This window comes from Acipenser ruthenus, chromosome 13 (assembly GCF_902713425.1).
Source record: "Acipenser ruthenus chromosome 13, fAciRut3.2 maternal haplotype, whole genome shotgun sequence".
NCBI lineage: Eukaryota > Metazoa > Chordata > Actinopteri > Acipenseriformes > Acipenseridae > Acipenser > Acipenser ruthenus.
In genome coordinates this window covers 4,029,281-4,045,665 of record NC_081201.1, presented here as the reverse complement: position 1 = coordinate 4,045,665, position 16,385 = coordinate 4,029,281, and the positions used below count along the sequence as shown (strand labels likewise).

Below are 16,385 nucleotides of genomic sequence, written 5' to 3'. Positions count from 1 at the left end.
AAACTTACCTAAGCTGTTAACAGCACTGTATGCTTTTGGATTCAGATTCCTCCCAACTTCAACCTACCAAGATTGAGGCTTAATAAGTAACTATTGTTAGATTGTTTTCTTTTTAAAAAGCAGAAAAGCCTTGCATTAATAAAAGATGAGAAACCTGAACCTGCGTCTAAGTTTCCTCTTTAATTAAAGCATTGCATACCATTTACAATTTTTACAAGCAACATTCAAAATGTAATCTTGTATAGCAATATTTTTTTTCAGTGTGCGTTCCTTTTTTTTTTTTTTTTGAATGCTGCGTTTCTTTTACGTCATGAAGCTAGGTATGTGTTAAGCAAAGAGAAAAATAACGAATGGTATGTCTGAGAAAGAAAGTTACATACCAGGGAGACTGGCAAGTCTTTCATTTCCTCATGAATAAAAGGCATACTTTTCACACAGGATATAGACTTGAATATAAGTTAGCTGCTTTAATCGCCTGTTTTTAGGTCAGACCTCTCTACCTGTGCAGCAATATTGTGCCAGGTTACTGTCTAAAGATCAGAAAAGTTTTCAGGGATGGCAAATGTCAAGCTGTGATTGGTCAAATGTGAAGAACACTGCATGTAGCCAAATACCTACAGTTCTTCACTTTTAACATGTGTTTCAATTACATTTCAGCTCATTTTGATATTTTTTTTTGTTTTATGTTAACTTCATCATTAGCATTTAGAATGAGAGAAAAAAAAAACTTTTATCAGAATGATCAGTTAAAAACAAAACTCTCCTGTTTTGAAGCATCGTCTGCAAAGAATAAAGAATGGGTGTCATGAATAGAGCCTATAGTTCTGTCAGTGAGGCTGTGATGTGCCTTCCTGGTTTGCCAGGGTGCATTCTGGGGGCTGATGGTGGGGCTGGTTATCGGACTGACCCGGATGATCTTGGAGTTCATCTTCCCTCCTCCACGATGTGGCGTGTTTGACCCACGGCCATCTGTTCTGAGAAGTGTCCACTACCTCCACTTCGCTATCATCCTCTGTGCGCTGACCACTGGTGTGGCCGTGGTGGTCAGTCTGCTGACAGAGCCTCCCACTGAAGCACAGGTAATGGAGACAGTCCAGAGGGAGTTACAGGAGCAGAAAGATAACGTAGACCATTGCATGTCCTGATAGCTGCAGGTTCTGTTGGATGTTTGAAGGCAAGTGAAGTGCCTGGGAGTATTTATAAACATATCAATTGCCTAGATCTCTAATCTAAAGGTGTCCTATTTTGACATTACCTGCCTGTCTTTGTATTTGAATATCTGTTTATAAACTCAAACAGAGAATACAGTGCTTGTTTAATGTGCATATTGCACCACAGTATCATTGCGTGATGTTCTTCATTCGCACAGTGCCTGATTTTGCAGGTTCACCCTGTCAAACTCAAACATAAGGATTGTTCACAGAGCTCATGTTGGTATAAGCTCTTTCATTAAACACATAGTCAACCAGCTCTCCTGTTAGTAAGCAGTTTTCTTTATTTTAGATGAAAAACTTAACTTGGTGGACCCTGTCTGTAGAGAAAGCCACTCCTGAAATCCAACTGCAGAAAGTATCGACAATGAACGTGCCATCGGAGCGAAGGAAAAACAGTACGTTTTGATATTTTATTTACTAGTTGGGCTAAACCAAGATGAAATCCCAATTGAAGAAACTGCCCAAACATGGTATATTAAGACTTGTGGTGTTGTTTAACGTTGGCCTGTGTTCTAAGAAATATCACAACTTTGCATGATAATTATCATTATCAAAATGAAACATATGCATCATAGATATTAATAAAGTGTTTTTTTCTCTCTCAAAGTAACAAAAAAAATTACTTTTTACATGGAAGTTTACAATTACAATTTTTAAATTATATATGCTGTTACTATTCCCAGAAGGTGAAAAACATATCTGTCTGTTAATGGTTTTGCTCCAATTGACTCTCAGGTTTAGAACCAGAAGCCCAGGATCAGTGTTCCTTGACCAGTCTCTTCTGCAACACTCAGCCCCAACCCGAAGAAACTCCTAAACCCAGACCCGTCCACAGCATCTACGAGAACCTGTTCTGGTCGCGGTTCTGCTGCGTCAACGCTATCATACTCATGTGTATTAATATCTTTTTCTATGCGTATTTTGCATAGTATTTCATGTTCTTTGGGTTTTTTTTTTTTACAGTTTTACAAGTTGTTCAGTAGAGAAAATGTCCAGATTCCAGAAAGGTGAAAAACCCACAGTTCTGAATCAGTGACATGTTCGCCTCTGACTCGGTGACAACAACAAAAAGAGAATGGAAAGTTTCTCGGCAACTGTAGACCCCACAGTTATTGGATTTCTACCAGTGTATTAAAGATCATTAAAGACAGGCAGGAGTTTTACAAAAAAGAAATTGAAACCAGGAGGCCAACATAACACTGATTAGAGGGGCAGGTCTGTTCAAAAGTCTGTTCTAGACTACAGAAATGCCATCATTTTGAGTTTACACAACTTACTGTAACACAGCTGCTGAATAATGTGTGTTTCGTTTAATCATTTATATACACTGGGATGTATAGGAACTAAAAATGAAAGAAAAACACAAATAAAAGCAATCATATTTTGTTAATCATTTATATGTTTTAAAGTTTATTGCCTATACAGTGAAACGGGATAATGCAGGTGAAGTGTATGGTTAAGGGTTTAAGTGGAAATGACAGGAGTGCTTGAGTGCAAAGTTCAAAAAGGAGAAAACAAAACTAGCGAGAAACAATATGGATACCTGCCAGGGACGTTAATATTTTGAGTCATTTATTACTAGTTTTCAAACACTAACAGGGGCTTGTTACTTTGCACTGGAGTAAACCCTTTTGTACATTAATTCAGCCCCAGTTTCCTTTCCTCATCATTTTCACAGGTGAAGAGGCACACTAAGAATCGTTAGTGGGTGCCTAAGTATTGTATCAACTTAGATTTCCCAGTCATTCTCAATATGGTTGTGTTTCATCAGAACGTTTACCACAAATATGAGTGAACTGTTTGAAAGATACCTAGAATATCTCGTTTTGTGTGTATCCCACAATAGATCAGGTGTAGAAAATATCCAAGGCAATAATGCTAAGGTTAAGAGAGGGCTGTTTAGTGTCTATACATAAGGAAACACATTCATTCCTTATTGATTTGAAGGGTGAGGAGTTTGATGCATTATAGGTGTGTCTCCCAGATCTCTCAGTAAATCTAGGCTGAGCTGGCGTGGTAACCCTCGCTGTATTGCCGTACAACACATGTTTCCTCTAACGGTGATGGATGCATGTCCTGCTGCTCAGAGAAGGTACCAATGTTCATCAACCTCTCTCACGTCAAATTCGGTAGGGTTTGGGTATCAGGATTCGCTTTGTGCACATTTCACAACGGATTTAAGTACTGATGTTTATATCTGCATGTTTTTTAAAATGGATTAGTGGTTCTAGGAAGTGTGCTTTGAGTTCCAGTGTGGCGTGGTTAGTGGTAGGTTGGCTGGACGTATTTGGATGGGAATACCCCCACCTTGCCACGACACCTCCCTTTCCAGCGGCTGGGGTCGGAGCAGTCCAGGACCTCGATGACGTCCCCTCTGTAGAAACCCAGCTCTGAGAAGTGCTGTGGGGCAAAGTCGAAAAGAGCCTGGGCCTGCTTTGGCTTCTGAAAAGGTGAGCAACAAACAGAGGGGGTATTGTCAAACACTGCAACTGGCTTTTTGATATTCTATTGTGATTAATTACCATTTGCAACCATGATTGTAAAATTACCAGTATACTTAGGGATTAACATAGAATTTATAAGCTATTTGGACGTTGTTATTAATATGCTTTTCAATTGGAATTCATATTTAATAATCAATATATGTATTTTTTTTTAAATGCTGCTTTTAATTTAATATTCTGGTTGTCTTGAATGCCCATGTGACCCTCAAGGTGGAATCAGACATGTATTCCTTTAGCTTCTGAAGCGGGTTTGCATTTCTTATGTCTAGTCCTTGAAGGTAATAATTAGCTGTCTGCTTCTGAAGGGATTCCTTGTCAGTCAGGTTTTTGAACTGCGTTCACCACACAGCTGTCGTCACACCAGTGCACATACAGTACATTCTTTGACATGTATCAGAACAGCTGTTTACATTCCAAATCAATACCAGGCAAGACGCTGTTTATGATAAGCTTTGGCTCTACAATTTACTTCTGGGAGAATAAAAAAAAACTTCAGATGTCATTTCAATATATATATATTTTTTAACCTCCTGAGAATTGGCACTGTTAAACCCTCATAATCTAATAAAATTGTTCTGGAACCCAGAAGCAAGTATAATGGGGAAACACCCCTTATGGCCTAGAATTGTGAATCAATGTATGTTTTTGGGGTTGACTGGCAACAGCAAACACCTCTTATTGGACAGAACCGCTCTGTATGCAGTACTGGGATAACTCAATTTAAAGAAAAGCGATCTTAGCAAAACCTTTACGGCACCTCATATTTACCTTACAGGTAAACTGAATGACTGATTAATCAGGCCTGCCACAGAGCGTTGACGGTTTACTGTTTACCTGCCTCCCGTTTCCTCCCGACCTCTTATTCGAAATGTTGCTAAATGTTGTAGCCACCCCGTGCTTACAATCCGAAATGTAATACAGACTTTAATTTGTTGATTTGACCTGCTAGATTACAGACTGAAAAACACAGAGAAATCCTATAGGCTAGTTTGGACGTCAATCATCCACTATTTAAATGATGTAACTGATACACCATTCACATATTTTGAGGGATTAAACCCTCCCACATACTCAATGCAATTTTTGAAGCGATCGGTTACACACAGACTGCGTGACAGGGCAAAATATGGGAGGACTTAAGCCTTATGACCTGTAGCACTAAAGGGGTTAAAGACCCTGGGCTCTATTCAATTGAATTATACTCTGAGTTAAATTATACTCATGAGTTAAGTAGCATTCAGACAATGAGTAATAATAATCATTCGATCTCACACTCCTACTCTTTTAAAACCTGATGCCAACTTCCTTAACAAAGGTTGTGCTGATCATCTTGGGCTTGTGTTAACGATGGTTCAGAAATGTATTCGTGAAACTGCACTTTACTCATGTTAAGCCAGCTATGGTATAGAATAGTGAATGTATATAAAAAAATAGTATTTTTTGTTGCTAAAAACAGACTTTGAGAAAAAAAATATTTTTTTTACATGAGATTTTACATGAGATTACATTTTCATTCTTATGTTTTTAAGAATTAACAGAGCAAATGTCAGGCAATATATACTTGGATACGTGACTGAACAAAGACATCAATGATGATATATTAAGCAAAATATATATGTCTCTGTTGGCACTAGTAAGAATTGCATGAGCTTGCTTCCCATTGAACAGGGACAGTGTTGCTCTCCATGGTAGCCAAAAGGGCAGGATTTCATTTGATGTGTATCAATGTTGCAAGTCTGTTTTGTAATATTTAATTGGCAATTAAATATAAAGTCCTGATTAAACCTGATGAAATTTTGAAACCGGTGTTTTGAAATACATGACTGAATACAGGCTGACACCACAAATAGGTTTTGTTCAGACTTGTCGAAGAATTAAGCCATTAGGGTGACTGGCAATAAGTTCCTGGTTAATCGTTTGAAAAAAATCTTCCACTTTATAACTTGTTTCACAAGGCTGTAAATTATTATTATTATTATTATTATTATTATTATTATTATTATTATTATTATTATTATTATTATTATTAATAATTTAGTAGTCGCCAATTATTTTTTATTATTTTCTCCCAATTTAGAATTTCCAATTATTATTTGGGCTCGCTCACCGCTACCACCCCTGCGCTGACTCGGGAGCAGCAAACACGAACATATGCTGTCCTCCAAAGCGTGTGCCGTCAGCCGACCGCTTCTTTTCACACTGCAGACTCGCCATGCGGCCACCTCAGAGCTACAGCGTCGGAGGACAACGCAGCTCTGGGCAGCATACAGGCAAGCCCGCAGGCGCCCAGCCAGACTACAGGGGTCGTTGGTGCACGGTGAGCCGAGGACACCCTGGCTGACCTAACCCTCCCCATCCCGGGCGGCGCTCGGCCAATTGTACTCGAACTGGAGATATCCAGGCTATAGAGCGCTTCCTGCACTCCGCGCGGATGCGCCACTTGGGAGCCCCCTCAAGGCTGTAAATTATTAATGGTCAGCCACACAGTTGCAATATCATATTTACAGCACATCACTCATTTTAGCTGCAACCTTTGTCTTAAGCAATTTACTGTAATATCTCATCCAACTATTGTTTGCTACCTGAACGTCCTTTTGTGTTTGCAGGCTATTTAAATTATTTTGGTAAGAGTTACAGTGGAAGACAGCATTACTGATGAATCACAAGCTTGGAATTCTACGGTTCTGACCAGCATGCTGCAATTTTGCAAACAGGGAAATATTCATTGAGACTCATAAGAAAGTCATGGTCTGTCTCTTTCTAGAATCACTCTTTTCCGCCCAGCACAGGGACTGAGTAAAATTATCATAAAGAAAGTTGGTCCTAACTGAGAGCTGGATCTACTAACTGAGAGCTGGTTATCGCCCTTCTAAAAGTGTTCTGTACCTCAAACGTGCGCTCTTCATCCCTCAGGAAAACCGTCCTCCCCTTGGCAATGGATGTCGTTCGATAATAGTCCACCAGCTCATTGAGGGAGTGGAACTTTTCTTCCCAGATAAAATAGCTGCCTTGCCCATCGTTCATGACCTTGAAATGCTGCACGAGATCTCCGTAACTGCAAACATTATAGAAATCAACATTTTTGTTTTTGGTTTAAAATATAACTTTATGCTTATAAATATCAGTACATTAACACTACAGTTACATTATAGTGACATTAGTTGCAATGCACTATATGACAAGTGGTTACCAAGTGTATGCTTTTGCAATCGCCTTTGCAGTATCAAAACAATTTCTTTTCTTGACACCCCAGTACGACTTGCTTAATTTTGCCAACAAAACCGAAGCCACAGAACTATATGCCCTTATAAGGGCTTACCATGATATAGCCCAAAGAGGTATGGTAAACTATAATGAAAAATGATATGGTAAATGCATAGTATAACTGTGGGAACAGCATGGGAACACTGCAAGCTTTTATAAGGTAGAGGAAGTAGAGGCGTGCAGTGGTTACTCAATGTGAAACACAGATCCAGGATGAGAAAAGGAGAACCCTGCATTAGATTACGTTTAGGATATACAAGGGATAAAAAGACAAAATAGAAACAACTAAACCTGCTTACTTTTATTGAAGAGTTTGAGGGAGTCTATTAAAAACTTAAACAACACAGGCCTACACAAAACGTAAAGGTCATATATATATATATATATATATATATATATATATATATATATATATATATATATATAAAAGCATTTGAAGAACTTTCTTTCTGATATAGCAAAAAATCAGTCCCACTGTGGACAACACCTTTGAAACAGAATCAAGCCATGCTGTTGATCTGTCATCACAGTGGTGTGCTTCATATTGGACACTACTAGCAACTAATCTGTTATCAACAGGAAATCGAAATGATCTACATTTTTTTTTCTCTCATCCACTTTGCATATCCGTGCCAATTGAAAAAGGTGATTCATTTATTTGCATTTAAAACCTGCTATTATTTAAGTCCAATAATTATGAGTATTATTCTATTCAATACAGACTGTTGACTCAGAGCTTTATACAGATGTATTGAGGTTTGATGTGAATGAGTTATGCTTATGACAGCAGATTCACTGGAAATCAAAGATGGGTTTAATCACTCTCCATATGGTTTATTATTCCCAATCTGCAGCTAACTTTGCATGAAAGGTGAAACTGTTCTGGGCAACAGTTTTCGCTTCAGTTCATCTTACGGTTTGTTCCTCATTTGGCTAGCAGCTAAAATCTACCCAAAACATAGCTTTGTTGACAGTAAACCACACAGATAGGTAAGTATACCATACTCTGGACAAACCAGGTGAAAAGTCGTGAATTGCTCTCCTTTCACTTTAAATAATAAGGAGAGAAAATAAGCTTAACTACAGATGTGATCAAAGAAGCATTAACTTACGTGGTCAAAATTCAATTTAAAATCCCATAGAGCCCCTAGTGTTAATTTCCTGCAGCTCTCAGGAAGCATGAAATACTAACGGGCATGTGAAAAAGCCTTTTCTCTATACAACCCATTGAGTAATGGATTTCCATTGTAAATAGCAAGAGGTTTCTCCTACATTACATTTTAAAATTAAACAGTAAAACTGTCTCATGAACTCAAAAAACTGCAATATTCTTGTAAAAGGATCAACTGTGTATTTGACCAATACTTTGATTTATTTACTTGTTTTCAGATTCGAGTGCATTAATAATTACATATACAGTATTTAGCACACACAGCTATGTGGGTCAAGCAGGAGCTATATTTACTATACTAATGGTTTTGAAGTCTGCTACAAAGCTATAGTTATTTTTTACATGGTGTTTTATAACTACAGGAAGGCTCCACTCAATTAAGAGCTTTTAGCTTATCTGAATAATATAAGCATTCTGATTTCTGAGTTTGCTTTGCTATATAATTACCTATTTATACACCTTTTGAACGGTGTACTTTTGAACTGCTAGAATCCCCATTGTTCGCTTTGGCACTGACACACTCTTTATCAGGTGATGCTAAATTCAAATCCCAGATGAGCATCAGGGAGTTTCCTAAATACTTTCACTTTAAGATGTTAGCTGCTTTTTATAATAATATTTCACCGTCTAATGGCAGCATGTGCGGCATTAAGATCCCCTTTAAAGAAACCGCAGTTACAACATGTGACCATCCGTGTAACTGTTTGCTATGCACAAATCCCATTAAAATTCAGTGTAAAGGGGAATACATATCAGCCATGCCATTTGTCTCTTTGCTGTTTTCCTGCTCCAGTGTATGTCATGTTTACATCTCTCTGAAATGTATAACAGCAAACTCCCCCGTCACAAGGCTGTGGCTGCCACACCTGGATATTTCCCTCGTATGTGGAGGTTGCTTTTGCATGAAGCACCCCAGGCAATAGGTGTCTTTGTGCTGGTAACGACAGGGCAGAGCTCAAAATGGTAACATATCTGTTCTCATCAAGTGAACTAACAATAGCAAAGAAGGTGGTCTTTAAACTCCATTGAGTCGGAAGAATTACACGTCAGCACAAAACAACTATTTGGGACAGTTTACACATTAAATATCTATTGTTGTTCACAATACAGCTCATCGTCAGTCCTCCTATTTCATCTTGAGCTTCAGATAAGCGGATTATAACAAATCTGTACTTAAAGAAACTTTATTTTAATAAGCAAGAAAAATTATAAAATAAAATGATGATTATTCTGTTAAAAAAAATCAGATGACAAAAACTGGTGTCTGATTATGCTGGTGAAAGAATTAAAAGAATGTTTGCCTTTAAATCCCTGTAAAAAAGAAACTTGAGAGTACATACATTTAAAAAAAGTACTCTGTGGTGTCATTTATGCCTAAAAGGTGAATTGTTTAAATATTTCTCAAGCTTGGTGGTCCAGTGATTAAAGGAAAAGGGCTTGATATCAGGAGGTTCTCGGTTCAGCCACTAACCTTAAGCAGGTCACTTAACCTCCCTGTGCTCCGAGGTCCTATTGTAAGTGACTCTGCAGCAGCAGTAGTTGTTGATGATGCATAGTTCACCCCATAGTCTCTGTAAGGGTCTGGTAAATGACTAATTAATAATACTAATAACTGTGCTAATTGTTGAAGGCTTTTTATTCCTCTTAAATCAGCAGCAGTAGAAACGCAGAGTTCTATTATCACTGGCCACCTTTTTTTTTTTTTTTTTTTGCTTGTGTTTTATACTTCAGTTTGGAATATGCAAATATTTTAAAGGCCACACTTTTATGCTGTACCTTGGAGCTAAGTCACTTCATGTGTTGTAATTATACTCACTCCAATGTTCTCGATGCAAACAAAAAGATTACCAGAGCAGCATTTAAAATATGTGCATATCCTAATATGAATATGAATAAGAATAAGTAAAGATATCCAGGAATTCCCAACACAATAAAAAAGGGGATACTAATAATGAAGCTAAAATAGTAACAAAAATATTAGCCCTAATAGACAGACCGCTACAGTTAAACTGCTGAATAATAAGTAGACATAACAAATTGTTAACAACAAAAGGAACATCAGTATTCAGGTCATTTTAAGGTAAACAGGCAGATAGTCATGCAAGGTTTTCTCCACTAATCTTTGTTTAATCCTTCTCTTAAAGCATCTCAGACAGGCATTTCGAATGACTCATAACCTGGTGCAAAAACACGCTATACTAATGACAGTGGATTTTTTTTTTTTATTTAAAACATTGCCCTTTACCGTGGTAAATTTGCTATGTAATTTGCACCTATTCAGAACTGTTCATTTTACTTTTCAAGCGCAGTCATTTTGTGACGTTTCATGTTTTTAATGAAATTATACTGTGAATGCCCTATGGTTCTAATCACATATTACAGTATGGAGTCTCCACGTTTAGGTACAGCTCCTAAGAGAACACTTCGTCTAAGGGAACACCCTTGTGGTGTAACAGATTTTTCCCCCATTGTAAATGCTCCGGCAAAAGGAACAGGAACTTTGCTTAAAAGAACACCTTCTTGTCATCGTGAGAGTGTCTTGAAGCACACTGATTGGTTTATTAAATCTGTCATATCATTGACTCGTTTTCTAGTCTGATTTCCACAAGTGCACCTCATCGCTACAATATGACAAGCAAACTAACAATAAAATGCGCTGCTGTTTTTCTTGCTACAAAAAGTTGGAAATTGTTCAAGCTCTTGAAAAAAACGACACACCCAAATATCTTGGACTCCCACACTTTGTACTTTTAGGTATCTGTTCAACTAGTAAACTTCTAATGAGTGCCCCTGCCAGGACATTGATGATACAAAATTGTTTTTGAAATGATTTTCAGGTGTCAGACCAATAACTATTAAAATGCTGTCAATAATAATATAAAATAAATAATTTGAACACATTCTGTTAATGTGGTTCTCTGATAACATCAGCAAAGTATGTTTCAACATGTGCAGTATGTGACTAGGAAAGACTAATGCATAGCCGCAGAGAAAAAGACTGTACTTTGTTTACATTTATTTGATGCTTCAGAAGATTGATGTTGCTGTGGCATCACAGTGATTCATTTGCTGTTTAAAGTTTGCTCTAGCCTGCTGATACAATTCCTGGGTAAGACTTGTTTTAACAGTAAAACCTAAGAAAAGAGCTGTGAGCAATTCAGGAAAATCTACTTATAAAACTGATTTTGAATCCAAACACTGCTACCTTGGGTGAACTAAACATACTGTGAGAAAAGTCTGGCAAATACTGAATTTACATGTCATTTGTTATGTTTGAAGAAAACATATTTTAGACTAGATCACTTGAAATGTGAAGTCCAGTTAGATATAGAGGGCGTCTTATATAAAGTATTATAATATTTGTTTAATGTTATTATGCATGACTCTAAACTGACTAATGATTTAGGCTTACATGAATCACCTGGGAACATTCATCAGCTCTAATTACCTTTTCCTGTGATTTATTACTCTTCTTATTATCACTGTAATACAAACAATAGACCCCAATTGGTGATGAGTTCATTGCACCCTTCAGTTTTAACATCTAGTTTAATTGTTTATTGATGAATTCTTGTGAAAACATGTTCTTACATGCTCAATAACAACTGTACCTTATCAACGGAACTCTAAAATCTTACAAAAAATGTCTTCTAGGGGAAGCAGCTTCAGGATGTACCTTTCCCATCCTGACATCCTGCTTGGTTCTGTTAAATATGTGACTTGGCAAGCAGTTACCCAGAAATCACAGGGTTGTTATTGCATAGTCCGTCCGTCCGTCCCCCCCCCCCAAAAAAAATATCCCCCTGTTGAACTGGAATTTTTACTCGCTCTGGTGGTTTTGAAAGTGTGTAAATAATATGTTTGACAATAAATAGGCCTACATTCCCTTTTCGGCAGGTCCAGTCATGCATCTGTCACTTTTTTAACATTTTAAAAGCTTGCACCTTATCAGCACTATGCCTGACAATTCTGAACCACATAAAACAATTCATATTTTGAACATTATGTGCAGTTGATGCGTGGTGTCAGTTGAGGTGGGTGTTTTTTTATTTTATTTACCAAAGTCTTGATTCACACACAATCATCCTCATTTGCCCTTTTAGAAGCTCAGTCTGGCCTAGGTTTCTGACACCACATGCAAATCCATCTAGACATCATCTAACGACTTTTACCAAAGTCAAAGACACATAGTTGACTGTAATGAGTCATTCAAGACTAGACCAAATCATGTTTCTAATGTTCTAGTCTTCTTTGAATGAATACAGCGCAGTTTATTAAAAGCCAGCTTTTGCGGGTGAATGTAATTAAAATATAGCCATCCACTTGCAGGGATGCTTTAAGGTGCAAACCTACCTGACGGACACAGAGAATTCCCCTGGGGAGCTCTCACTCTCCCTAACCAGGAACGCACCGCATTCTCGTGGCCGGGACAACCTCTCTTCAGCAACCTGCCTGGAGATGCGTCCAGCAAACCACCTGGCAAAACACACCCTTATACATAAATCTAATTACTGTAACTGTTTCAGCACTAAGCAAAGTTACAGAGAATAAATAATTAGACAGTTTCAGTGTCATATACTGAAAAATAAAGAAAGAAATGGACATATATATATATTAGTAAATCAGATTAGCTTTTTCTGTACTACTAGAGAACTCTGCAGTTCTGAGAGGTTATCTTTCTGAGATGTATATAGGAGTGTTGGAAAATGTAAAATAAAGTGTTAGAGGATCTGCTTCAAACAGTAATCTTCACCTTTACACTGCTTGTTATTTACACATCCGTTCATTTTAAATGTACAGCCCCATGTTATTTTTTTTATAGTTTAAATAAATTATTATTATTATTATTATTATTATTATTATTATTATTATTATTATTATTATTATTATTAATAATAATTAGTTAAAGGAATGTTGTAAATGATATGGTTATAAACAGGCTATGTCACATTAGCAAGGTGTTTGTTGAATCCTGTTCATCTGAGATGGGTTCAGTCAACACACTGCATTGTCTGTGTCACCACTTCTCAAAGATACTTACGGGTGCGGTTTTACTTTAATATAATTCTTTGGAATAAAGCCATTTAACCCTCCCAGCTCTGCTGTGAACCAGTTCTGATCATCTTCCATGTTTGTGATCTGGAATAACAAAAAGAATTGTGCCAGATTTTCAGAATGTTAATGTTTTATAGAACAACTTTCCAGATGAATGTGATAAACTATCATCTGAAAGATATTGCTCTCCCTATTACAATTCACAGCCAATTAAGAAACTATTAATTTGGGTGTATGTGTATGTGTGTAAAATTAGTTTGATATAAAATGAATGTGAAGATTTGAATTATCTGCCTGTCTTTGGCAATTTGACTAGCGAGGGCCACAGTGAATGTTTGGGAAGTCATGTGTCTGTGAGTGGGCTGCATTTTTGCACTTTTCCTCACAGTCCTGTGAATAGCAAATAAGACAAATCAAAAACATCCCATGTTTGCGAGCGGCCATTACAGGATAGGAACCACATTTATTTTCTTTCACATTTCAAAGAAGTAAGCAAACATTTAGGTTAATCAAATGCGTATCATGTTTATAACCTAGCCCATGGGGAACATATCAGGTGGCAGGTGTTTCCTGTGAAAAAGTACCAGTAAAATGCTGCTTGAGAAAAAAAAAAAAAACAACAAACACCCTTTTTAATAAGCTGTTTGTTTAACAACAGAAAAAAAGAATGTATAGGTTGGTGGAAGGGTGATATAATCATTAATAATAATAACAAACATTACTGTTCTTTTATATGTTTGTAAATGTATTTAACTTACCTTCAGTATATCCCCTTTTTTAAAACTGAGTTCATCATTCTCTGAAGCTTGAAAGACATACAGAGCTACCGCTTCCATCCTTCAATACGCCAGATTGAATATGTACAGAGAGGCTGGGGAGTAAAGTTAATCTATAGAGCTAATATATCTCAGTTAAAGTTTCCAGGAACAGATCGATTCTAAATGCAGTGCCCCACAGCGCTGAATAAGTTCCCCGACTCTCCTTTGCTCAAGCCCACACTGCATCGCAATCAGGATACCAATGCCATCTATCTCTGCAGAGAAGTGAACCCTGCTGACCTGCACTTCCTGTCAGATTCAGTCTCACTCAGTCAGGGACCCTCACACTCTGAGGTTTAGTATGAGAACCTGAAAGCGCACAGGAAACATAGAAAAAACACACACTAGCTTAGAAATAAGTGTCACAGGCCAAAACCTTTCTGAATCTGTTGAATCTGAGAATTAGATTGTGTAATCTGTGCTTTTATGTGCTTTACTGACTTCCTTTCTGAAACTACAAGATTAAGAAAATGTTTTATAAATGGATTACATTTCCTCAGTGACACCTTATGGTGAATTTAGGAATACGATATAGTGGTAACACTAGTTTAGGGATTGAATAAGTGTTTATACAATCTGCATGTTATTAATTAAGCTATTAGCAGTTATATTACACTTTTAAAATGAGTTTTTGCTAAAAACATAAAAATGTGATAATGTGTATTTAAAACACATTTCACTTATATAACCCCTTTTAACAGATCCTTAAACTTAAGTGTTGTCAGTGTAGCTTAGAGAACATTAAAATAAATAATGAAACAATATTTCTTTAAGAGATTACAAGCACCAGAGCCCTCTCACAGACTAATCAATGTCCGAATGTACCAGAATCACCTGTCTATGACACATTTAAGGACTTTGCTAACTGCACATCTCGGTAGGAACATTTGGTTGTGGCATTTCTAGGAGGCTTCACTGGTTTTTCACTACAGAGAGAGAGACATATATTGTGCTGCTTAAAGATTTTAAATAAGCATTTCTCTAAGATATTCATACAGTATTTTGGCCAAGAGGTTCCTGGCTGTGAGGATAAATTACTCCAAATGAAAGTCATATGGGACACATCCTCTGAAGATGTGGTAAGTATATTTGTAAACAGTACTTGCTAAAGTTTTATTTTAGCTGTTTACATGTAATATTTTAATTAGTTCTGTTTTTCTCAAATTCTTTAAGATTTTTCTTGAAGTTGGTGTTAAATATAACTGGTACTGCTCAGCAAAATGTCTAGGTTGTTTTTTTTTTGCCTTTCAAAAGTTAGGAGACATCCATTTCCCTTTCGTAATTGTAAGTGTCATAAAACGTGGGCGATAATATATACTGAGCATCAAAAGAAACTCATTTATATTTGAGCATCAAAAGAAACTCATTTATATTTGAGCATCAAAAGAAACTTCTCACTTATATCTGGATAAAATTCACTAGATGTATCGAAAAATGACAAACTCTGTTTTAGAGCAGGTGCAGTGACTTTTTATTGTGCCGATTAACAATTTACATCATGACGATGCTGCAAAATGATCTGTCGATCTTGGGCAGGTGTTGTGACTCTTGGTCTCCCAGTTCATGGCTTTTCATTGACAGAGTGTGACTCACCAGGTTTGAAATTGCTGACTGTGAGCACCCAAGATGGCGAGCCACAGTACGCTGCTCTAGTCCGGCCTCCAACATGCCGATTGCACGAAGGCGCTGCTGTATTGACAGACGTGGCATATTGTTTTTTTTTTCCGTGATTTTCTTTATTGCTTTTATTCAAGCTTGCAATTCAACAGCTGCAATCACTCCATATCCAGTGTCTAATCAACTGTCTCACTAATTAGGTGATTAAGTGCATATGTTTCAGTCATAGTCACTCAAGAGTGTCATGGTCAAGGGTGAATGATCGAGTGATTAAAAAGAAACCAAAAACATTTTCGGCAATGTCCATCATTGATATAACTTTTTTTTTTTTTTAAATAAATCTTTTATAATAGTGATAAGTTTCTTTTGATGCTTGGTATACAATACAGAACTAATGCACTGCTAATGGATCTTAATGAAAGGTTACAGAATGGAATGTTAATTGTTACACCCAACAGTGAAAAGGAGAGTTATTATAGTCAGTGAATAGAGATTGTTTTTATTTTTTGACTAGACAGTCAAAATACTGGAGAAAGAGAAAAAAAAGCTTTGTCATCAAATACAAACTCATGTGATAGCGTGACAAGTCTGTGTGTAGACAAGGTAAATATAAAGAGAAATCCTTTGCAGTGTGGACTGCAAACAGAAAAAAAAAAGTTCTAAAAGTAATTCCATACATACATACAGTAGGATTCAAATAAAATACAGGTTGTGCAAGTTACTCTGTCCACCAAATGCAAGC

General features: G+C 36.9%; 1 protein-coding gene and 1 pseudogene across 3 annotated transcripts; one reads left to right on the top strand and one right to left on the bottom strand.

Annotated features, from left to right (window-relative positions):
* Nucleotides 1-2,609, top strand: part of LOC117417790 (sodium/mannose cotransporter SLC5A10-like) — a 34,247-nt pseudogene extending 31,638 nt beyond the window's left edge.
* Nucleotides 2,610-2,613: 4 nt separating this feature from the next.
* grapa (GRB2 related adaptor protein a) lies at nt 2,614-14,359 on the bottom strand. 3 transcript variants are annotated; one of them, XM_034030100.3, is made up of 5 exons: nt 13,967-14,355; nt 13,195-13,292; nt 12,507-12,644; nt 6,605-6,773; nt 2,616-3,656 (listed from the first exon to the last, which is right to left on the bottom strand). In XM_034030100.3, the coding sequence occupies exons 1-5, from the start codon at nt 14,042-14,044 to the stop codon at nt 3,477-3,479; spliced, it is 663 nt and encodes a 220-aa protein (XP_033885991.1). In that variant the 5' UTR covers nt 14,045-14,355; the 3' UTR covers nt 2,616-3,476. The 3 variants fall into 3 exon arrangements, with proteins under 3 accessions (XP_058891453.1, XP_033885991.1, XP_033885992.1); XM_034030101.3 differs by having other exon boundaries at nt 2,619-3,656; nt 12,507-12,629; nt 13,967-14,351; XM_059035470.1 differs by lacking the exon at nt 12,507-12,644 and having other exon boundaries at nt 2,614-3,656; nt 13,967-14,359.
* Between the last annotated feature and the right edge of the window lie 2,026 nt (nt 14,360-16,385).